The 24,525-nt window shown below is 43.4% G+C and overlaps 1 protein-coding gene across 3 annotated transcripts; it reads right to left on the bottom strand.

Annotated features, from left to right (window-relative positions):
• Window positions 1-1,994: 1,994 nt before the first annotated feature.
• On the bottom strand, window positions 1,995-24,510 carry CPSF7 (cleavage and polyadenylation specific factor 7). Of its 3 annotated transcripts, none has more exons than XM_061166266.1 (10): window positions 24,431-24,510; window positions 23,701-23,809; window positions 17,064-17,282; window positions 16,133-16,236; window positions 15,591-15,763; window positions 12,391-12,805; window positions 11,755-11,873; window positions 9,446-9,614; window positions 8,638-8,805; window positions 1,995-3,943 (listed from the first exon to the last, which is right to left on the bottom strand). In XM_061166266.1, the coding sequence occupies exons 2-9, from the start codon at window positions 23,752-23,754 to the stop codon at window positions 8,643-8,645; spliced, it is 1,416 nt and encodes a 471-aa protein (XP_061022249.1). In that variant the 5' UTR covers window positions 23,755-23,809; window positions 24,431-24,510; the 3' UTR covers window positions 1,995-3,943; window positions 8,638-8,642. The 3 variants fall into 3 exon arrangements, with proteins under 3 accessions (XP_061022249.1, XP_061022254.1, XP_061022251.1); XM_061166271.1 differs by having other exon boundaries at window positions 15,618-15,763; XM_061166268.1 differs by having other exon boundaries at window positions 24,358-24,498.
• Between the last annotated feature and the right edge of the window lie 15 nt (window positions 24,511-24,525).

Below are 24,525 nucleotides of genomic sequence, written 5' to 3'. Positions count from 1 at the left end.
GAAATGGCAACCCACTCCAGTATTCTTGCCTAGAGAACTCCATGGACAGAGGAGCCTGGCAGGCTACAGTCTATGGGGTTGCCAAGAGTAGGACACAACTTAGTGACTAAACCACCACCACCCTCCCAGCAATGCAGAAAAATGAATGGGAGGTTCAGTTCTAAGAGGCAGCTTATAATTCACAGGGGCTTTAGAGAGCAATTTAATCTCACCCCTGACTTGGCAGGTTTAGAGATGAGGAAGTATCAGAGCCAAGCATCAACTAGTTACTAACTTGTTAGAAACTTTTGCCTTACTTGTCTCAGTCTGGATCAACCCCAGTTCTCAATGGGTACCACATGAGGATGGGAATGAATGACTGAAAATGGGCACAGAATTAAAACAAAGTCCTCACATTTTCTCCTTGGGTACCTCAAAGCATTGCATTTCCCATGCATAGCTCCATAAATGCGCCTCCTAGTTTATTTTTGGCCCACCACCCTGCACGCAGGCTCTTGGTTCCCTGACCACAGACCAAACCTGTGCCCCCTGCAGTGGAAGCTAAGAGCCTTAACCACTGGACCACCAAGGAAGTCCCATAAACGTTCCATTCTTCTTGCTGCTTGTCAGAGCCAGCTGTGTGGACACAGTCATCAGAGAACATCATATAATAGAAACTGAGGCAGTGGAGGATGGAATCAGCACAGCTAGTCTTTCAGGGTTTAACGTGTCAGGCTGTACTCACCGTAGTGTCAAGGGAAGCCACCACACGCCATACACACCTGAAGAACTAACATTCTGGGACAATGGAAAAGGACAAAGGAGCAGGCGCTGGTCACGAGAGCTGACAGAGGTTGCTCAGATATTCATGCTCATGCCTAGAACTGCCGGGTGACTGCAGTGGCAGAGGTGACCCGAAGTCTTTCCCTTTCTAGACTCCCACGGTAGCCCCTAGGAGAGACTGCAGGATGTATTTGCTTCTCTGGTCTAACAGTCCTCACACTCTAGTCCCCACACACACAAGCCATCTGGAACATAAAAAGTAGACTTTCTAGACTAGAGTGGATGCAGCACAGGAAGGCACTTTAGCAAGCATGGCACACATCTGAGCCCACACAACTGAGATGCAGGTGACCATGGAACTCAACTTGAGAACACTGGTTTAAGTTCTGAGGGGCACTGTGATAATTTTCCTTTAAGTGTGGTAACATCATAGACCCTCCAGAGATTTCTCTTCTACTACAGGTTGTTTTTATACTGCTTTTGCCTTTACTGGTCTCAGTAACACATTGTATATCATCTGGTCATTTGTTCGTCTTTTTATTGTGTTAACTCTTCTTGTTCACCAGGCTTTTTAAAAAGTCAGCTTTCTGGAATCCCAAGGATCACCCCACAACACGCTTTCTAACCTGTACTTCCTTATATTTAGATAGCAATTCAGTCTACATAAAACATTCCCATTTGTTATTGCTGACGCTTAAAACATCCCAGTGTGGAAGGCAGGACAGCTATCGTTTTCATCCTGCAGATAAAAGCCTGAGGTCATGCTGCCTGTCCATGGTCATAGATTAAGAGTGTGGAAGGAAGCACTAGCCTGCCTATCTGCTAATTCCTAGCACAGGATTCTTCCCTTTATGAACTTGATGACATCAGAACTCAACTGTACAAGGTAGGACATTTATTCTGGGAATATTATCTTAGGAATCTTGAAGGATAAAGGATGACCTAGAATTAGGCTATTTAGATGGCTAAGGAAGAAAAGCTAAATCTCAAGGGGCACCTCCAAAGTATTACACGAGTTCTCCTAGGTGTACCACACACACTGCACACCCATCGTCCAGTTCCAGCTGAGAACTCTGGGATTCACTCCCCTCCCTCTACATCAGCCCGCACCCATGTCCCAGACACCTCAACAAATCTATGCAATGCGGAATCCGTGAAACAGCGCACACCCCATTTATTATTTAAAAATATTTTGTTACAAAAGGAAAAAAAATACAATGCAGTATAAAAGATTGACAGTGTCATCAAGTTTATTACACAATTTTCAACCTATCAGAAAGACAAACAAATCACCAACAACAGGGGGACGGGGCCGTGGCCTTTTTGAGGGTTGGGTTTCTTTCCTTTTGCTATCAGGAAATAAAACTAAAAATTGTGTCATTGAGTAAAAACAAAACAAAAAATAGGGAGAAAAAAAATTCTCCGGGTAAACGGCTTTTATGATATTCTATATGTATTTTCTTCGCCGTAAACTGTCACCTTACTTGGTTTTCTCTACATTAAAAAGACACCCGGAGCTGCTCTTGAGAATAAGCACATCACTTAACACTTGGCTGGCTGGGCGGGGTGCCATATTCTGAAGTGGAGGCGGGGATGGGGTTGGGGGACAGGGGATAAAAAGCTACAACAGGTAGCCTCTGTCCCAAGGGAATGTGCCTCTCCAACCCTGGGGGGACTCCCTTAGTGACTGATTGAGGGCTGTGTCAGAAACGTGCAGGGAACAGAGGAAGGGTTCGGTCCAACTCAGTCTCTCCCCTCTGAGCCAGAAGGGTCTCCGGTGACCCTACATCTCACATGCCACGTCTCCTGTTTGATGTCACATGCCCTTACAGATGCAAGAAGAAGTAGCATCCGTCGCCCCATGGGTATTGCAGGACCCTGTTGCTGCCGCTTCTGTCAGCAGCAACCACATCACAATTTGGATGTTATGGGAAAAGCAATTCCTTTGCCTGTGTAGAAAATGGCCCCCAGAGCGGTGGTCCTTAGAATTCCGAGCTGAGCTCATTCAGGTCAGGCTCCACTCCTTATTAGAGGCAGCAAGTGCCTCCAGGCAGAGCGAGGGGAGCTATTAAGTCAAAAGGTGAAAAAATACCAAATTTTTGTGACTTTGCTTACTAGTGCCAGGTTATCCCACAATAAGTAAAAGTATGTACCTGGAGGATGCAAGCCCATGCTCACATCGAACCTGAAAAAAGAAAAGCCTATGGAAGTAGGCCATATCCTGCCCAACTTGCCTCCTTCCCCATTCCTAGTACTTCACGAGGGTTCTTCACTGCTGAGGTCCGACATCCCCAACTCCCAATGGCAGTACCTTCCTCTAAAACAAGGAAGCCGCCTTCTTGGGGGAAGGGCTCCACATGTGAAATGGAAAAGCCCCAGGGAAAGGGAACATCTAGTGGATGGAGCTGGTTATTGCAACAGGCAACCAAGCAAGAAGCAGTAGAGGGTGGTAATGGGCTCCGCCAGACCCCCCAGCAGACAGCAACCTCATGGGCCTTCTCTGCTTAGGAGGGGCAAGTCCACTGAGGAGGCTGGGCAGCAGGGAGTTAGAAAGGTTTGAGCCCTCGGGAGGTTAGGGAAACAAACCGTCAATATGTAAGAGGAAAAGCAAGAACAGGAGCTTTCCAGGAAGTAGTTTCTGTTCCCATGGTCCCTCCTCAAAGGGCTGGGAAGGTAAAGGAGTTAAACAAAGTGGTATATTAGCAAGGGATTTGGACCCTCTTGGCCCCATCAAACCTAGTGCTGAGGGCAGGACCCTGGGCATATTTGGCACACCCAGTCACTCTCCTAGATCCCACAGGGAGGATCCATTTTCTTTGGGAAGGATTCTTCCCATCAACCTCACCACTGAACTGCTCCTGGAGAATCAGAAACTCAATACGTTTCCTTGGACAAAGCACCATTCTCTATGGAGACCAGGGACCTGGACATGGTTTCTTCCTGTCTTCCACCCTCCCAACCACATGAAGTCTTTAGGTTCTTTACCCTGGCAAAAAGGAGTGGGACTGGGAGGGCTGCCAGGCAATCTTCAATCCTGTAGGGTAGAGGGTATTCCCTGGGTGTCTGGAGGGGTTAGGGGCTTGGAGGAAGGGGAAGGGGTGGAGCGGCCTCCGTCCTTTAGTCCTGATCAAGGTGAGGAGATGCAAGTCCATTAAAAAAACATTAGCTTCCAACCAGACTCCTGTAATGAGAACATTGGAAGGGAAGAAAGAAAGCACAAGTTAGAGGTTACTTTCTGATTAACAAGGGCTTATAATAAATTATAGTGGCATTTTCTAAAGTTAAAACGTATGAAGTAGGGGATGCAGACAGAGAGAATGCACACATGGGAAAGTAAAAAACAGGGGAGTTGTCTGGGAATGTCTGGCACTGTGAGGTGAGGGCATGGCTGGAGGAGAAGAGAGGAAAAAGGAGTACGTCTTACTTTAAGGTTAGAGGGAAGAACAGTGACCACGAAATGAGGAATCAAAGCAGTCTGACTGGAAAGGGGACTTTACCTGGAAAAGTATGGAAACTACTACATTTCAAGAAAAGTTGCTGTAAGGGAGCATGGTGACTTTAAATACTATTTCAGAAAATCTATTCTGAGCAAGTCATAGCTTACCTTAAGGGAAAGGGGAAAAATCTGGAAACGGGAGGTACAGTGGTAAGAAAACAAGCGTGTACATAACCAAATCCATTAATCCCCAAATACCAAAGAGGCCCTAGCAGGGAGTATGCACTTATACACGAAAAACTAAACTTTTCTCCTTTTAAAGAAGCATACACATAACTATACACATAGAGCCAGGGATGTTCTAAATTGTACTAAAACTCAAGAGATTTTAAGTCTTCCCTCAGGTGACGGCTGTAGGGGAGGGACCAAGAAGGGTCCAAGGACCAAGGACCAGGAAGGTGTTGGAGGGACCACTCCAACACCAATCAGGAGTGATCTCTTCAGAACAGAAAGCAGAGCAGGAAATCAAAGAAAACAATCAGTAGTCACCATCCAAGAACACTAAAAGCACAGTTAAGGTCTTCTGCTCAACAGTAAAGCACTGTTACATCACGTGCACATCTTGACCAAACTTTAGGGCCCCAGTACGCAGCCCTTGTTCCAATGCTGTGATACCAATCTGCAGGGGGTGGCCTGGCAATCTTACCATATAAGATAGAACTGATGGTGAAAAGGAAAAGGGGGAATGCAATTTGGGCTGAAGATTTAAACTAGTGCCCAAGCTGGGAACATGGCCTATACATAAAGGCTCAACCTTAATGTGTGCACTTACGTAACATGGAGGAGCTAGCCAAAGGAAAAATACACCTATAAGCTGCCTGGTCCTTCTGCACTCTGCACTGGCGCTATTTCAGCTGGGGTCCTCAGAGCCTGTCACGGCCTCTGGTTTCTCTAAATGTCTATGTGTGCACGCATCTCTCTCAATTTCTATACGAGGAATGAAAGCCCTCAGGGCCTTCTCAGTTTATATCCATGCGTTTCCCAATCTTTGTATTAGACCAAAACTGAAGAGAATGCTCAGCTTTCACTGGATCAGGAGGATTGCAATGAAGTGAGAATAAATATATATCATGCAGGATAATGTCTTAAAACATCTACAAAAAGTCAGCACCACAGACTACCTAAGAATATCCTCACACTCCAAAGCATACACACATATACCACAAAAGCGATGTGATTTGGGAACTGCTCCTACAAAACAAGACTCAAAGGAAAACTAGTGCATCAGAATAAACTACAGTTGACCCTTGAAAAATACAGGTTTGAACTGCACTGGTCCACATATATGCAGAATTTTTTGAATAAATTCATACTATAATACTATATAATCTGAGGTTGGTTGAAATCTATGGATGCGAAACCACAGAAATGGGAGGGCTGATTGTAAAGTTATACTCAAATTTTCAACTACACAGAGGTTGGCTCCCCTAACCCCTACATTGCTCAAGGGTCAACTGAATAGCACCCACTTCTTAGAGGTTATGGCTCCATTTTGGTGGTAAAGTTTGAACAGACTGAGGCCAAAGTGGGTCAATCAGACTTTAAGTCTCAGAGGTTGGGGCCATCCTGAGGAAGGGTAGACAAAAAAAAAGGCTGCTGTTTTTTGCTGCCTCTAGATAGAACATACCCTTTGCTCTCAGGAACACCTGTCCATACAATATAAATACTATTTTTTAAATAATTAAAAGGTATTGTACACAGAGCTTGGAAGTTCTTACGGTAAATGAGACTAATTATCTAGATGGAATAACCAACGTATCTAAAGGATGACTAGGAAAACTGGGGAACTAGAAAACCTGTCTCAAGAGTTAATTTTCCTCATCTGTCATAGGCCTGCACCAGCCAAATGACTGTGTTCTGGGAACTACTGGGTTACAGGATTTTTCAGAGATATCCAAATTGAACCATCCCATAATGGAAGAAAACTCCCATTTTATAGGTGGATAAAACAAAGCAAGATGATAGCTTTTAAAGTCTAAGTTTCAAAAAAAATAAAAATAAAGTCAAAGGTTCAAATGTTCAACCCCCAAAATTCTAGTCATCAGTAGACCTCACAAGTTCTCTATCAAGGGCTGTCAGACAAGCAAAGCTGCCAAGAACAGTGACGTGAAGTTACACATTCCGACTATGAAGCTACGTGTAGCCCCATGCTTTGCACAGACCAAGTAACACCTCCCTGGTCACTCTTATAGCTAGCTGCAAAGGACACACATGGTGGGCTGCAGGACTGGGGGAGGGTGGTGACTGACACTGAACCTACAAGCAACACTAGCAACTGTGGTAGCTCCAACAAGACAGGGAAGTGCTGCTACTGCTACGGGAGGGAAGAACTCAATCAAAAGACCCACTCAACCCACCCTCCTGCCCACCCTGAGACTGAATTAGGCCAAAGCGATCTGTGGGCTCCACCGCTCTTGAAGCCTGCTTTTCTGGAAGATATATGGGCACTTCTCAAAACTCAACCTATTGCAAAATCTAGAAAGAAGTTATCTAGAACCCATAGCCTAATTGCTGATTTTCTGAGGGGTATCTTAGATTTCCATTAATATCAAGTACTTCAAGATTGTGGAATAAACGAGAACACAGAAGGGAGGCAGGTAAAAAATGTTAGTTAATTTCATTTCCCCATATATCTGCTCTCTACAGAAAAAGACAAAAAGAATTCCCAACTACAACTTTGCTTAAGTTTTTTTAAAAAAAAAAAAAAACCAAAATATTTATTTATTTGGCTGTTGTTGGGTCTCAGTAGCAGCATGCGGGATCCAGGTCCCTGACCAGAGATGAAACCTGGGACCCCTGCACTGGGAGCACAGAGTCTCAGCCACTGGATGACTAGAGAAGTCCCTCTGCTTAGGTTAATGGCAGACAATGTCAAACAACCAACGAGAGGGCAGTGGCTGAATATAACAAGACTCCTTTCTCATTAGTTTGGTAGGTTATCATTAGGCAACAGTTTGTAGTCCAGCCACTGCTTGTGAACGACAGGCACTCACAGAAGGGGGAAGGGCTTCTTTTCCCTTCTTCATCCAGTCCCCCAGGTATCCACCCCAAAGACATGAAACAGAACTACCCCAACTCTTCACCCTCCTCAATTACCATGACCTCAGACCAACCAAACTGGCCAAAACCAAGAACATTTTCCTAATGTACTTGATGTGAAATCACAAAATTGAGAAGAGACCCCAAAGTCACCTGGGTCATGCAACAGCCTTCAGGAACCACAAACAGACCATCCCCCCCCGAGACTAGACCACTTTTAAAGATCTCCAAAGAAACAGAGGTAACAACTGCTCCTGCTTGCTTATGTACCAGAAACAATCTTTGTTGGAAGCTTGGTTTCATGTGGGATTGCCAACCTGGTGGGATGTAACCTGGAGCGTGTCTGAGAATGAAAATAATGAGCTAAGGTCCCTCGATCCGGCCAAGCCTACCTCAACTTTTCAATTACTTGAGTTAACACATTTAGTTCCCTGCCCCCAACCCTCCTGGCTTTTGCTTTGATTGAAAAAAAAAAAATGCTGTCAATGAGTTTTTCCAAAACATATCCTGCCATTGAAGTATTCTCCACATGGTCTCTAAAGCTTTAAAGATAATTTTTTTTTCCAGATCCGCTTTCTCCTAACTAAAGTATCCTGATTTTCAAAATCTTTTAAAATAGGTATTAATTCTAAAAAATTATTAATGTTGCACCTTGAAAACTTACAAGTAGGCAATGGTCTTCCTTTTCTTTTTTCTGTCTTGGTCAATTTCCTGATTTTTTCATTTGAAAGTTTGGTGGGGTTAAAATACAACAGTGAGGGACTTCCCTGGCGGTCCAGTGGTTAACACTGTGCACTGCCAGTGCAGGGTGCACAGGTTCAAATTCTGGTCAGGGAACTAAGACCCTACACCTGGCATGGCAAAAAATAAAATATAACAATAACAGTAACAAAAGCTATCATTTATTGAGAACTTACTATGTGACAGATACTATGACAGCTAAATGCTCTATATGGAATTAGCTCATTGAATACTCAGCAATCCAATGAGACAGTTGTTTTTATTATTTTCACTTACAAATGAGGAAACTGAGGAACAGAAAATAATATGGCTGGAGGAGATGGGATTTGTAACCTGCAGACACTGTGTTCTTAGCCATTATACCATGTCAAGTGAAAGCAGTCAAAAAAACAAGCAAAAATAGCTTAATCTCAGGTCCATTTCAAGGTGAGACATCTCACAAACAAGCAGAAAATCTGCCCTCCTGAGTTTCTGGTTACGTAAATGGGAAGTCCTCCCATCCCCTTTACCTGCTTTAAAAGGAGGGAGAAACCTTTACTATCAATATTTTTTCTTTCATAAGAAATCACCAACAAGCCAGTGACGGGGCTCTGTCCCACCTTTCTCAGTGGTGCCGGTCCCGTTCCCTATCCCGGTGTCTCTCGTGCTCTCGGTTCCTTTCTTGGAAGTAATCATCATGCCGATCTTCATTATGAAGCAGGTCCCGGTGCCTCCTGCTGCTTTCCCGGGACCGGCTTGGTGACCTCTCTCGGGACCGATGTCTTTTCCTATTAGAAAGATTGTTTTCAGCCTCACTCAGAAGACCTACCCCATTTTTTTCAAGAATATGGTGTTTTGGTGTCTCCTACTATTTGTTAAACCACTCTTCTATTACTCTATCACGGGCCCACTGTCTGAGGATGTTAGCTCTTTAAGGACTAGTCTTTTAAAGAAAATAAGAACAAATTTGTTGAGACTTACTAATGTATCAGGCACAGTGCCAAGAGCTTCACATGCTTTATTTCACCTAATCTTTACAACAGATCTGTAAGGTAAGTACTATCACTGTCCTCTTTCTAAAAATGATAAAAATAAGACTTCAAAAGTTGAGTAACTTTCACACTCAAGGTCACACAGATAGTTAGGAGCAGAATTCAAATCCAAGAATGTATGGCTCCAAAGCCCATGTTCTTAACTACATTGGTCTTTCTTTCTAAATAAGCCCACTGCCTCACCCAACACAGATTTCAGACATTACAACATTTATTAATGTAAACACTTGATCAATTTCTTCCCCTTAAAGGCATGAGGGCTAGGTCTGCTCTTTTAGCCAGGTCCTTGCCAGATACCCTGTGTTCCTTTCCGCCCCCTGCCAACCCCTGGGAAAATGCTCAGGGCTAGCCGCCACTGGGGCAATTATCAACTCACCTGGATGAGCTCCCGCCGGCACCCACACTGTAAGACTTGGCTTCAATGCCATGAAGACAGTCCTTAAGAGAGGAGATGAGGACACGGCAACGCTCATCATTGGCGACCCGGGACTGTTTGATAACAGCAATGGCTGTGAGCAGCGTCTCAATCGCGTCACTGTAATCCCCTGACAGGGGATGGATGGGAAAGGCCAAGGATGAGCAGAGGCAGTAAACTAACTGATGGAAAGGAGAACTCAGGAGAACACAAACCAAGAGTAACTAGCTGTCCCAGAGAACCACAGTATAGTGGATGAGGCAGAGTGGCAAGTATAAAACTATGGAACTGATATTCCAATGGTCTGGAATCAGACAGATGCTCTCAGATATTGCTAATGGATGTATAAACTAGTATGTCATTGTCTGCAGGCTATTTGACAACACCCATTATAATAAACAATGTGCACACTTTTTGACCTAGCAATTCTAAAAATTTTCAACTTCTGCTCACAAGCATATAATTTAAACAATGTTCGTTTTAGCATCATTTGTTGTATTAAAGAACCAGAAACAACTTAAAAGTTCCTTCAATAGGGTTTGACTATATAAATTAAGGAACATTGGTTCTACAGAGTATTACATAGTTGTTAAAAAGCATAAGGTAATAAATCTGGATGTAAACAAAGCAATCCATGTAAAGCACTTAAGCACAGTGCCAGGCACACAGTAAGGGCTCAGTAAATGTTAGGTATTAGCTATATAATAGATGATCAGAATATTGTTAAAAAGCTGTGAAACAGTATTCCATTTCTGTGAAAACAATCAAAATTATATATATATGATGCATAAAAAAAAAATTTAAAGGACAGAAACTACATTGTGCATGGTAGTCTTACTGACAGTTCTTGCAGAAAAGTCTTTCATTTATTAACACTGCATAGTTCTGTCTGAATTATTTGTAATCTATAACCAAATATGTATATACACAAAAGTAACATATAGTTAAAACACATTATGTTGTGGGCATACACACACACACACATATATTTTAAATTATGCTGCCATGAAGAAACTAGCTCCTTCACCCATCTGAGCAACACTCAGACTCACGGACAGTGGTCGGGGTGGGTGCCTGCACACCTCCTAACTAAAGCTCTCTTGCATTGCCAAGAGCCTTGAGGACAAGACAATGCAAGGAAAGCATGAAACCAGGCAGGGGCCCAGTGAACAGGACCAGCAGCTTCCTCCTGCAGAGCAGTAAAGAGCAAAACAGACTGCGGAGGAACTGCAGTTCTGTGGAGGCCAAGGAATGCTGGGATTTTGGCTCGACCAGGGGAGGGAATTTTTGCCTGTTTTGTAGGCAGTAAATAAATATCTGTGGTTTGAATGACTGAAATGAGAACAAAACAAAGGGAGGAGACAGAGGTTCACTTACTGATCATCTCAATGTGAAGGAATCAGTGGAGAACAATGACTGTTTTTCTTTACACTGTGTATCTGACTTGCTACAATGAGCATACATAACTTTTTAACTTAAAGAGATTTACTCAGATGTCAATGAAAACTTCCAGTGGAAAAAAGAGAATATATACTTGCTTTCTGTCTTTACTCTGCATTCAGATTTCGTAGTAAAGATGAGAAATTATGGAAAATGGACGAAAATAGTTATTTCCTAAATATGACAATCTATATCTACATTCATGTGGGAAACTCACAGGAAGAAAAGTGAATATGATTAGTGTTACAATGTGAAACTTCAATCAGAACCAGGAAACTCTCTCTATATACTCTTCTCTTAGGAACCAAAGATTCTGTTTCCTCAGCTCTTAAAAGCATGGCCGCTGGTTCCGCCCACTTAATACTGACAGCAGGGCCAAAGCTAGCTGTAAGGGTGTGTCATGCCGTAAGGTGACACCCAACAGACTTGTCTCTTTCTAGGACAGGCTACATGGGTGCCGTCAGCTCTGCCTCGATCCTCAAATATAATCAGATTCCATATCAACCATCATCATCAGTTCTAAAAACCCAAGGTGTACACAGACGCTAGACCCAGTGATCAACCACTGAGATCAAGATTTCCAGGAGGCAGGAAACACCACAATGAGATAGTATTAGTTATTTATATTCTACGCACTAAGTTGGTTTTCATGGGGCAGGTCTAGATACAGGCTAAATAAACAGTATCAGTGGAGCTCCCCAAAAGCCCCAAACCAGGTTATTATTGATTTTCAAAATGTACCAGTGCTCCAATTTTATCCTGAATTTCTTACCAATGGAAATGACAAAACTGAAAATAAGCAGAAGGCAGCAAAGCTAAGGATGAGTTACCTGCACTGGCTCCAGATACAGCTTTGGAAATGGCACTGCTGGAAATTGCTCTGTTCCGCTTCATGATGTCTTCAAATTCTGCTTCACTCACTGTCGAGGGCGGAGGGCCCGAATCTCGGCTGCACACAGAAATACAGAGATATCACTCCTGATTGCCCACACCCAGTGTTATCTTACCATCCTCTAGAGTACTATGCTATTTAATTACACTCTCCTGTATGCTGTCTTAAATGATTCTCAGCCTGTTCACATGTTTTATATGTTAATGTTCTCTTCAAAGACAGGATTTATGTGGTATACTTTTATAATTTTGGCATGACCCCATAGTGCTAGACACTCATAGCACTCATAACAGTGACTCAGAGCACTCAATTTAATCAACCACCCGAAAAAGGGATACAAAGGACACAGTTTGGGTGAGAGGTTAAGATGCAAACAAAATACCAAATAAAAACATTCTCTAACAGGTAGTTAACTATTTCCCAGGACTCAATACTATGACAACAGAATTTCCACAAGGGAAAAACACAATAGTTCAGTGCTCACTTACTTCCTTGGGGAGAACAAAATAAACTTAACACACTGTCTACCCTGCTATGCCTGGCTCAGATTTGAAAGGAACAAGATAGTCCTTACCTGCCATGGTGGTTATAGGGTGCTGAGGCCTTCATGTAAGTATCTGGTGGAGGCCCCACTGTGGCATTTGGTGGGGGGAAGAAGGCTGGATTGAGGTGAAGGGCAGGTGGGATGGCCCCGGGGGGAGGTACAGCCAGATGAGGAGGTAATCGAGGAGGAGGGGGCATGAGATGTTGGTAGTGGATGCCAGGAGGAGGAGGAGGGACCCCAAAGCTTGAGGAGAGAGGTGGTGGGGGTGGAATGGGGGGTGGGGGGAGGCCCATCAGGGGAAGGGCTGAAGGAGGGCGATTAAAGTAGGGCAGCACACTGGGGGGCTTATCCACACGGGCAGATGAGGGCACAAGGTTCTCAGAGGGTGTGGCCCGTCCATCAGCAGAATCACTAGAATCTCGGGAGTGGGCCCGTGGAGGTATTCCTACGAAGAAAAAGGAATTACTGTTACTGCCCAAGCCTTAAACATAACCACAGGACAAGTTCATCCGTCAGCAAGAGTTATGTGACACCACACTAAGGAAGGTGACAGGTGCCTGAGGAAGAAGGTAAAATCATCTACTGCCTCAGAAAGGTCAGAGGCAGCCTAGTTCAGACATAAACCTTAAATTTGTTTTCTATTTTTAAATGCAGAAACTTCTTAATAACCCACGAGAAAAGTGACAGTGTTGAAATATGTTCATTACTGTTTAGCTGGATTCAAGCAGATTAAAAATCTCATTTTCTCTGGTAGGATTTCAGGGACTCTTTCCTTGGCTTATAGTAGTTAACCTTTTCTATCCTGCTATATATTTCAAATTTTCTCTTTGCCTTGGCACTTTTGCCAGTGAATTTGGAGGAAAGGAGGGACAGGCAGGGCATGGACAACACTCCTTCCATCCAAGTACCAAAACTGGTAACTGGGATGAGGAAGAGACACAGGACAAAAAGTGGAAGACTGGAAGTTAAATGACAGAAAGTGGGAGATAAGCCAAGAAGAGATCAGCTCATAGAATGAGCAGACGGCACACAGCTGACATCAGGGACTCCTTGCAAAAGCTTGGTACAAAATATGTCTGAAATCTGGGAAACTCCTACTATATTTCAACAGTCCCAACCCTCAACCCCACAGGGCAGCCTTCTAGGAACATGATCATGGTTCAGTGGTTATGTTATTGTGCAAAATGGACTCAAAACATGTCTGCATACTGTTGGAAATGTGGCTCTGATACCGTCGAGTCACTTGGGTTAAACTTGTTCCCTTTTTCCAATTTAATAGTCTACTCTAAGTCTGGTTGATGTGAAATCCAAAAGAAGAATGGCCTTGGGAGTCTTGTATGTAAAAAGATGCCATCAGGAGACAAGTGTGGAGAGGAGAAAAGAAGAGTGCTCCTTAAACAAAAACTTGTTAGTAAACCCTAACTCCTGATGAAAGTGTTAAGTGGAATTAATCCCTTTGGCAATCACCTTGGTTTCTCTAATGTAGTTTATCACCAGTGCCTATCACAGCATTCTCGTGCTTTTCATGTCTCACACACATGGCAACTTGCTTCTTCCCTGAGTTCTCTCAAACTGAAGAAAGAATACTAGCAAGTGTAATCCCCTGAAAGTTAGCTACCTTCCCAGCTACTGTTCCCACATCAGCAAGGGTTTTTTTTTTTTTTTGTAGCTATGGCTACAAATCCCAAAAGTAGCAACCATTTTTAAGCAGACTATGTCAACCAGCTGTACTGAGTGAATTAACAAGAGTCCAACTATATCAACATGACAGAGCAGAAAAACACAACTCAATCACCACCATCATTCCAGCAAAGAAAGGTAAAACCCAGGAGTAAACAGCCCAGTGGTTTACACCTAGGACAACTAGGTATTCAACACAAATGTAAAATTATACATCTTACGGAAGTCAGAAGAGGGCTGAATCAATGACTCTGATACAGAATGGACTCTGAAAATTCACATTATCAAGGAAGAAAAGTAGTGTCTTCCAACACAGAGCAGTAGAAGCTCACAACACTTCCATCTAGGCTCTCAATCTACTTATAAGAACATAGTTGTTCCTATCCAAGAGTTAAGTGACATATTTCCACCTACAATCAATCTATCCAAGGTCCCAGTAGACTACTCAATCAACACAAGGCACTATTTTGAGAGAAGGACTTAAGCAGTTACAGAAAGTAGGTAACAAAACTTTGCCATTGCCCCCACTGTAGTAAAAGGCAAGTAATGACAGTTGGCTGTTTCAGGCAGGGTAGCTGCACCTTGTGAGGGCATGACAATCCAAAGCTGGTTCCCAGGTTGCACAGGTTCAGACACAGATTTTAACAGTGGCCCAGGGTTGACTGGACCCTAGGAGATTGATTCACACTGTTCAGATTCACAAGAGACTGATTCTTAAACCAAAATGCCAATTTTTTTTTTTTTTTTTCAAAATGCCAATTTTTAAATTTACAATGAGAAATACAACTGCCAAGCAGACTGGAATACTCATGTCGCTGGTCAATGCATTCTCTTCCCAGTAGAAGACCCTAGTTGGGAAACCAAATTAGTATCAGAAGAAGGCTTGGTGAGAACGGGGTCAGAATAAAGGGAGTAAGGTGAACTTAAGGCATACCATCATCAGGCTAATGTGGCATGATGCAACATCCTTTACTAACAGGAAACACTTGCCAAGCGAACTAAAATAGCAGGTAATCAAAAGGGTACCCAACCCCCCTAGTCAATGCTGGAGAAACACTGTTAAATTTTTACTCTCCAGCATTTCTTTTGGTTGATTCCTTAAAGAGTACCCTTCCAATGTATGTTTATAACAAGATTACAGCCATCTTTATGTACCATATTTGTATTTTACCGTGGTTGCTTAGTATTTGATAAAAAGACATGTCTTACAAGTAAATTCATTTGCTATATACTGATTTTTTAAACAGAGACACATAATTCAGAGGTGACAGGAACTTTATACACTGTGTCCAGTTCAAATGGGGAAGTAGGCCCTCAACAGTGAAGTGATTTGCCCAAGGTCACATAATGAGTTAGCAGCAGAAATGTATAATCTGAACTACCTGACTCCTGGCACGTAAGTCTCATTTTTAGCTCACCTACTGCCATGCTGCCACCCACAATCATCACTACCACCCTCCCTCAAACTCCTCCACAATGTAGGCCAAGCCTACAGCACAGAAAACAAACCCACAAAATACCCCCCCTGCATACAGATGGTCTCCACGTACCCCCTCTTGGGACTCGGACGCACTCACGTTTCCGAGCCTGTGCCTCAAACTGTGACAGGTTCTGCCGGGTGGCCGGCCTCACGTCCACTTTTTCTCCATTAAGAACTTTTCCAGGCAGAAGTTCCAACAATTTGTGGACAGAGTTTTCAGAGGCTACCACCACCTCAGCATACCTTGAGGAAGAAAAATTAAAAATGTGTGAGATCTACTAGACAATCAAGCAAGAAACACAGAAATTCTCTTCCACTTTTGGTAAAGCAAAGGATACCCTGCTTATATTACATATACAAAACTATCAACAACAAAAAGTGTCAGCCTAAAATTTTCCTATTTCAAATTAGAAACCAGCTTTCTTTGCCCTTCAATGGATGGGATGTTCTCCTACCTCGCAGTGAGGTCCCCATTCTAAGGTGGGTTGTCAAAACCAAGGCAGTAAACTGGGCCAGGGTGGGAGGGATTAAATTACAGGGCCAAAATAACAGTACAGATCTGTTATCACAATGGTTACAAACTAAAAGGGGCTTCTCAAATCCAGACCTCACCCTTTGGACTGGCCATTTGCTCGATTCTCTGCAAATTTCAACTCCACCACATCATAGACTCCTATAGAGCGAATAACTTGGATCAGCTGCTGGTCTGTGGTCCACTGGGGCCGGCAAGATGGAAAAGGAAGAAATGTCAAGAGCTATACACCCTCCCCCAGAATGTCCCAAACCCTTCCCCCAAACCTAGGAGTCTAATCATAACCATGACCCCCCACAGGAAACCCAGAAGGTCATCAGGATGTCAATGAGAGCAGGTTTTAATATTGTCCTCACCCAGACAGAACTGCAAACCACCCACCTCTGCCCCAATCCCCCTATCTGAGACTAAGAAAATTAAAACCTATTCTAACTCTGACTGCCATGTGGATCATCAGTTCAAACACTGATTACTAGCAGCTTTTAGTTGGAAATCTGACAGGCCAGAGTTGACCACTGTCAACAACTTTCCCCTCAGTATGTCCAATTCTTAACTTGGAAAAACCACCTCCCATCACCAGCCCCAAAACATGTCACACAGTAACTTTTGCAGAACAACAATCACCACCTACCCCGAGTGTACTACAGCTATCAAGGTCTTTGCTCCCTCTCACCCATCATTATCACAGGACCATCTAATGACCACCAAGAGTTCAAGGTGTTCACTCTGAAATCTCATCCCACAGATGACCCTGGTAGACATAAAGCCCCAGGGTCAGGGGCAGTAACAAGATGGCAGAAAAAGCAACTACCCACTTAATCATTGCTTTCTTCGGCACCAGTACGTCCTCAGGATAGTTCTCTTTCAGAGATCAATCCAACCTGATCCCAGGAAAAAGAAATCCAACCCCATCAGAGCACAAAACAGTGCAACAGTGGTTTCTGAAAATGCCATCACCTCCCAGTGCTCTCCCTCCAGCCCACCCAAGCCTTTTTGGTTACCCAGGCTCACCCAGGAGAAACTGCCCACATAGACAGCAGCTCGCCTATTGCGCAGGCCACTGTAGGTGTACAGAATTGCAGGGGTCTTGTTATTGGGCTTGGGAGATGGCTCCTGGCGAACAGGAGGAGGTGGCTCAGTGCTGCTGCTTCTGTCATCTGAGGGCTGTGAAGTAGCTGTCAACACGTCATCATACAGGTCAATCTGATCTGTGTTGTTGAACTCTGGGTCCTAAGAGACGAGGCGTTGGCAAACGTGGGTTTGAAAACCTTTCATTTTGTTCATTCTATTTCACTCTAATTTACTTATAATTCACAAATACTTTGTAAAACATACAAAAACTTCCTGTCATACTCAAAAAACTTCCCCATGTAAAGCAATTTTAAAAATCATGTTTATGTAGGTGTTTCTCTTAAGACCCTATTAGGAGTCTGTAGTGTTTCTAGCTTTAATCAACTGTGAGACTCAAAATGTACATGATGATTAAACAAACACACTAAGAATGCACAGGGCTTCCCTGGTGGTTCAGTCAGTCAAGAATCCGTCTGCAACACATGGGAGAGTGGGGTTCGATCCCTGGGTTGGGCATACCCCCTGGAGGAGGGCATGGCTACCCATTCCAGTATTCTTGCCTAAAGAATCCCCAAGGACAGAAGAGCCTGGTGGAATGCATGTAGTCCATGGGGTTGCAGAGAGTCAGACAGGACTGAGAGACTAAGCGGAGCACAGCAAGAAAGCACAGAGATACATCTGCCATTGCCATCAAGGAAGCCAGCTTCTCAAGACCACACTCACACTGATGAAATTTTCAACATCTTACACTATTTCCAAAATCAAGAGTTACACAAAACTTACCAATCTACTTAACAACGCTCTAGAGCTCACAGTATAATCCCATCTTTCTATTAACCATCAAAAAATAAATAAAATAAAAAGGAAGTGAATAACTGGGGGATTTTCCTTTATACATTCTATTGCATGACGTGCAAATCCAACACATTACCATGACATTTATATAAGAAACATCTCTGAACAATACCAGAGATGTCTAATGATATACATAAGCAGTCAAAGTTCTCTAAAACATAAAGCTCAGGAAACAGAACAAGCACAAATATCATAAGCTGTATTATACTAACCATTTAGAATATGAACGTGCATTCTGAAAGATAGGTGAGATATACTTTTTGTCTGTGTTATATATTACTGTTATAGACTGTATGTGCTCCCCCCCCAAACACACACCTCCTTGAAGGGCCTCCCAGGTGGCACAGTGGTAAAGAATCTACCTGCCAATGCAGGAGACACAGACAGGTTCAATCCCTGGGTCGGGAAGATCCCCTGGAAGATGACATGACAACCACTCCAGTATTCTTGCCTAGAGAGTCCCATCAACAGAGGAGTCCATAGGGTCACAAAGAGTCAGAGCACACACACCCATACTGAAACACTTTCCCCCAATGTGACAGTATTAGGAGGTGGGGCCTTTGAGAGGTAATTAAAATGAGATGAGGTCTTGAGGGTGGAGCCTATGAAATGTATTAGTGCCCTTGTGTAAGAATTAGAGCTTGCTTGCTCTGCTCTCCGTCATGTGAGGATACAAGCTGGCAGAAGCTGCAACTGGAAGAGGCTGCTCACCAGAACACAAACCTGATCTGTCTTCTAGCCTCTAGAATTATGAGAAATAAATTTGTTGTTTATAAGTCACCCCATTTTTAGTATTTTGTTATAGCAGACCAAGCTAACACATATCAAAACTCCTAAAATCATAAGAACTACTATTAAGGGAACTTAATGTTTCAGAGTTTTCAGTGTTATTATCTTAGACAGGATCTTTTTATTTCAAGGATCAAACAAGTTTTTTTTTTCCCCCCAGGTAACAGTCTAAAACATATAAACAGTGCTAAAGATGAAACTGCCAAAAAACAGATAGAAGGAGACATTTGGAGTGTTTTAGGGACACTACAGCTCATTCATGTTATTGCTGTCTTTTACAAATGGGAATAAAGAAAGATCTATACAAAGGGAATAAAAAAAGAGCCTGATTTGGCAACTTGCTTAGTTCCCTGAAGGAGAAGGCACAGAAGCTCCAGTAACTTTCTCCCTTCAACCCCATCACAAGAATTCCTGATTCTGGAGGGCAACTAGAGGACTCACTACAAAATACATTCTTAGACCTACATACGATCAGAAACTTTTGGAAACAATCTTTTAGTTTTTCAGTTTATCTGAAGTAAAAGGAAGACCATGCACAGCAAGATAATGTAAGTAACTTCAAATGTTACAAATACTCTAGATGCCCAAAGAGGAGTTTGAACCTTGTGAAAATCTCAGAAAGAGAAAAGAGAGTAAACTTTTTAGACAACTTAAAAAGCATGAAAAAGAATCCGGGAGGTAAATAAGCACAAGAACATTAGGTAGTCAAATCTATAAATAAGGATCTTGCATAAAAAAGGATGAGTATGATGGGGAGCAGCTAACACTGGAGAGTACAGGGTGGACAATAAATTTAAAAGGTGAAGAAAGTCACAGCTAGTAACTCAATATTCTGTGTGTAAAATATTTGACAGTCTAAGTCTCAAACAATCCTAACTCTAGACAAATCACTTATTTATTTATGCACTACATATGATTTGATCTTATGGTTCAAGGTAGAAAGAAGACTTAGAAACCACTTAATCCTCTTCAAGGCTCTTATCCTAAAACAACACTACTTCAAACCAGGGTACCTTTTTTTAAAAATTAATCAAGGATTGTGAAACGGAACTTAAATAAGGAAACTCACAATCTTGAATGGTCAGTGGAACCAAACTGGCATTCGTTCCATAAAGCATCTGTCATTCAGAGATGCATGTCCAAACGTTGTAATACATAGACTATTGCTGATAACTGAGTAGTGAACATGCAGATATGGGCAGCTCAGAGATCAAAGGTATCACCAGGAAACTGCCCATACCGTAAACCTCAGTGAACAATCTACTCTTTCAGAGTTCCTTAGAGAATATGATAGTCTCAATCCCAGAAGACTCTGGTGTATGGATTATTTTACCAACTTAAGAAATACAAAAGGATTCAAGGAATGCAAAATTGTCACAAGATTCAAATGGTCTCTCTGGGCCATAGAGCCTCAGTTCAAAGAATTTTGTAGGAACTGTTCTGATGCATAAGGCAGACCTATTGAGGATTCTGTTGAAGATTTTGTTGAAGAAATAATGTATCAAGTTGTATTTGCATCTAAATCTGCTAGCAACATCAAGGGGCTAAGACAGGAAAACAGGTAAAGACCTGAGGTTTTTCTGATTACCAAATGAGCTCATCATTTATGCAGTTAAAACAAAATCTAATTCTACAAATTAAGTGAAAAATATAGTATTTTACAGGCATTGATGTCAAAGATTTCATTTCAAGGAGATTAAAAAAGATGTATTTAATACTGAATTAATACCAGGGAGAAGTTTGTATTTTATAGAAGAGGAACAGCTGTGATTGTCTCAGGAAGCTTCTTGGTTTACAAAAGAGAACTTGCATGATTTTGAATTTAAATAAGAACTTCCCCACCTGAATGCTCAATGTTCCTACTTGCCAGCCCTTTCCTGATATCTAAAGCGTTAGTCACTCAGTTGTGTCGGACTCTTTTGGACCCCATGAACTCTAGCCTGCCAGGCTCCTCTGTGCATGGAATTCTCCAGGCAAGAATACTGGAGTGGGTTTCCATTCCCTTCACCAGGGGATCTCCTGACCCAGGGATCGAACCCAGGCCTCCTGCACTGCAGGCAGATTCTTTACTGTTTGAGCCACCAGAGAAGACACAGTAATAAAGCTTTTTCTGAAAGCAACATATGTGACATAATTTCCTTGTAACTGTAACCAAAGCTCAATGCTCTTGGCTTTGTGGTTACTCTTCCCACAATTCTCACCTCACTCTCCTTCCCTATCACGGGACACTGCAGTCGATCACCAAGCATGGAACCTCTTTTGAGCACACAAATCCATCTTCCCCCTTTTATCTCACTACTTCTAATACAATGCCTAGCAAACAGTAGTAGCTCAGTAACTATTTGCTGATGAAAGGAAGGAGGAAACTGAGCATACTGTGCAAAGTGCCTGTCTTAGCGCAAGAAACAGAAAGGAGACAAAACACTCAGCAGGGATGGCAGCTTTCAATCACTTTTCGAGTTGTTCTCCTCAGCGCAAGAGAGCCCCTATTTAGAACTCCAAGGTTTCCTCCCTAACAGGAGTGAAGTGAAGTAGCTCTGCAAAAAAAGGCTTTTGCAGCACATATTGTAATAGATCTGGAGTCAGCACCACAGGGTTTCATCTAGGAACAGAGCTTATTTCCCCTGGGGAGCAAAGTACACATGACAAGGTTCTTGTGCAGGGGTGAACTGGGGTGAATTAGTAACATTCCTATAACATTCTAAAACATAATCTGTACTGGCAGCCTTCAATCTAAGTTTACTTCTAAAAGTCCCAGTCAAACAGAGCTTTTACCACTTCTCCAGCAGCTTCCAAATTCTACTAAAACCTGCTTTGCTAAAAATTAACTCATCTGTGGGGGAAAAAAGCATCCTTTCCTGACCTTCCCCAGGACATAAGACATTTAAAATCTATACTTTCTTAAACTTAACCAAGTACCAAATTGTCGTTTTGGTACAAATATCTACTTGATTTCACACAAAAAAGTCCTGTTTAACTGAGGAGACCAGAGACCAAATTGTTGAGACCAACAACTCAGTGGATGAGACCTATGTCTTGTCTATGACCAACAAGCTATACTGCTTAAGAAACTATGAAAAAAAAAAAAGAAACTATGAAGTCTCACATGTGGCTAGACATGTGGTCAAGGACCCTGTTCTACCCATTTCCCAGAGTGAATCAGCAGCAGCATTGTCATCAACCCACAGATAACGAAATTAAGGGAAATAGAAAAGAATTATGGGAGCCTTTTTTTCTTGCTATCTTATATTTAAAAGAATAACATAAAAAGTAGTAAAAATCTTGATTCAAAGTAATATGAAAAATTCAGGAAAGCAAATGGTTTGTAACTACATATACTAAGTCTTTCTTTTTATCCATAAATAATTGACTTATTTGTAATTTAAAGAAAGATTTTCATGTATTTAAGTTAATCAGCAGCCACATGTAGACGACTGCAGTTTGCCTGACAAGACATGGGAAAATGATCAACTTTTGCCAAGTGAAAGGAATGGCACATATGGCATATATAAACCTTGTCTGCTGCTTCATATCAAAGTCAGGGTCCATACTGTACAGCACATGGAACTCTGCTCAATGTTTTATGGCAGCCTGAATATGAGTGAAGTTTGGCGGAGAATAGATACATGTGTGGCTGAGTCCCTTCCCTATCACAACATTGTTAATAGGCTATACCCCAGTACAAAATAAAAAGTTAAAAAAAAAAGCCAGGGTCCAATCAGAGCACTTTCCTTCTCTGCTGCTAAGTTGCTGCTGTCGTGTCCGACTGTGTGACCCCATAGACAGCAGCCGGCCAGGCTCCCCCGTCGCTGGGATTCTCCAGGCAAGAATACTGGAGTGGGTTGCCATTTCCTTCTCCAATGCATGAAAGTGAAAAGTGAAAGTGAAGTCGCTCAGTCCTGTCTTGACTCTTAGCAATCCCATGGACTGCAGCCTACCAAGCTCCTCCATCCCCGGGATTTTAATTTTCTAGGCAAGAGTAGTGGAGTTGTTTGCCACTGCCTTCTTCGCTTTCCTTCTCTAGACTGGTTTTGTTTTAAAATCCTCTTTATACGTCCTTACATATAGCCATTGAAAGATGAAAATGGGAAAAACCAATTTACTCAAGTAGAATAGTGCTGAAAATAATCCAGGCAGGATATTAAGTTTTAAATACAGACTTTGGAACATTCTTGAGATCTGATCACAAGAGCTCAGAATTGACCTGTATATGAGATGACTGTTTCAAGGGAGATCACTGTATAATTTTCTTGACATATCATAAAGAGATCAACAAACTGAACTCAAGAGTATGTGAGTGGGTCTCTATCTGCTTCTGAACTGGTTTGTCTAATACCTTTATCTCCTCCCACCAAATACATCATCAATAAAGTTTATCACTAAAAAACTAACATTAAAAAGCCTATGGACTTCTCAAGACCAGAGTCAAGCTACTTCTGAAAGAAGGAAAGCTGAAAACAACTGGAAAACAACTGACATTAAATGTTAAAGTTATCTTTCATACTTGCACTGCCTTATGAAGGGAAGGGGTAATACATTTCTTCAGGAACACGTATCAACACTGTCTTCATGAATGCTACAGAACACCTAATTCTGATTTTTAAATGTGGCTAGTCTTCCAGGAGACTGACGTCCAACTTTGGCTTCCTGGAGGAGCAAGTTCCACAGGTTGATATACCACTCTATTAAACCTAATTTTTTATTGCTCTTAAATCAAATCTTTTAAAACTAAGCCTGGAGGCTTTAGCTGACATAAAGCGGAATAGGCATAAGTCTTGGAAGTCTGTGCTAGAGGGAAGATTTTAGATCTGACAGACGTGTTCAGGCCGAGCAAATCTTCAACCACTGACAGAGCTTCGGATCCCTTCAAGTTTGCTGCAAGTGATTCCTCAGCTGATACAGGAAAATCCCACTGCTCCCGAGGACTCCTCACCTGATTGAATTCCTCGTCAGCATATATATCAATCAAGTCAACTCCTTCTGACATGGCTTCGGAAGAAAGATCTCGCGCCCGGAGAATGGACAAGGCAAGAAAGATGCCACTGCGGTATCCAGAAAGAAGCAAGAGTTACAAGGCATAAGGGTCCCGGGCTGGAAGGAGGGCACTGGTTGCCAACCTCCCGTCTCCAGAGACGCAGCATCCCGGCAGTCCGAGCTCGGCCCCACCCGCTCCGCCCCGCCCCCGGCCTCGCGCCGCCCCTCGCTCTCCCAGGCCACCGGGGCTCGCGGGGCTCGCTGCCCATCACCCTCAGGCCCGACCGGAGCTGCGCCGCAGCTGCCCGTGGCGCGACGACAAAGTCCAGGCCTCTGCTCCTACGGGCCCTCGGATGGCGCTGCGAAGAACGACAGCGGCGAAGCCCGCAGGCCCAGTCCGCCGCACCTGCCGAGGCCCCAAGCTGCCCGGGCTATAAGTCCCTGCGGCTCCCGGAGCTCCAGCCACCTCCGCTCCCCACCCAGGCCTAGTCCTCGCCCCCGGCTAGGCCCGCCCCGCTCCCTCCCCACAGACCCGGCCCGACGCCTTCGGCTCCCTCCCTCAAAGGCCCGCGCCTCCCGCCGCCCGCCAATTCCGGTTGCCCCAAACTCAACCGACCCCCTCCCCGCCTCAGCGCCGTCCCCGAGCCCTCTTCCGGCCCAGCCGGCCCCCGGCCGCGCGCCCCCGTTACCGGGAATATGGCGGCGGCGGCGGCGGCGAGTCTGGACTAGGCCCGAAGCGCGCGAACCGCTCTCGGCCCCAGGTCCCGCCCCCCCCCCCCCCCCC

The sequence above is a fragment of the Dama dama genome, chromosome 2 (genome assembly GCF_033118175.1).
Source record: "Dama dama isolate Ldn47 chromosome 2, ASM3311817v1, whole genome shotgun sequence".
NCBI lineage: Eukaryota > Metazoa > Chordata > Mammalia > Artiodactyla > Cervidae > Dama > Dama dama.
Note: the sequence above shows the minus strand (reverse complement) of the source record. Positions and strands in the feature narration are given on the sequence as shown.

Excerpts from the sequence above, each read along its gene's own strand:
- CPSF7 (XM_061166266.1), bottom strand. The coding sequence starts at position 23,754 with ATGTCAGAAGGAGTTGACTTGATTGATATATATGCTGACGAGGAATTC. Across the intron at positions 17,283-23,700 it reads CTGACGAGGAATTCAATCAG|GACCCAGAGTTCAACAACAC; the intron begins GTGAGGAGTCCT and ends CTCGTCTCTTAG. Across the intron at positions 8,806-9,445 it reads GCCGGCGGGAGCTCATCCAG|GAAAAGACATCGGTCCCGAG; the intron begins GTGAGTTGATAA and ends TCTTTCTAATAG.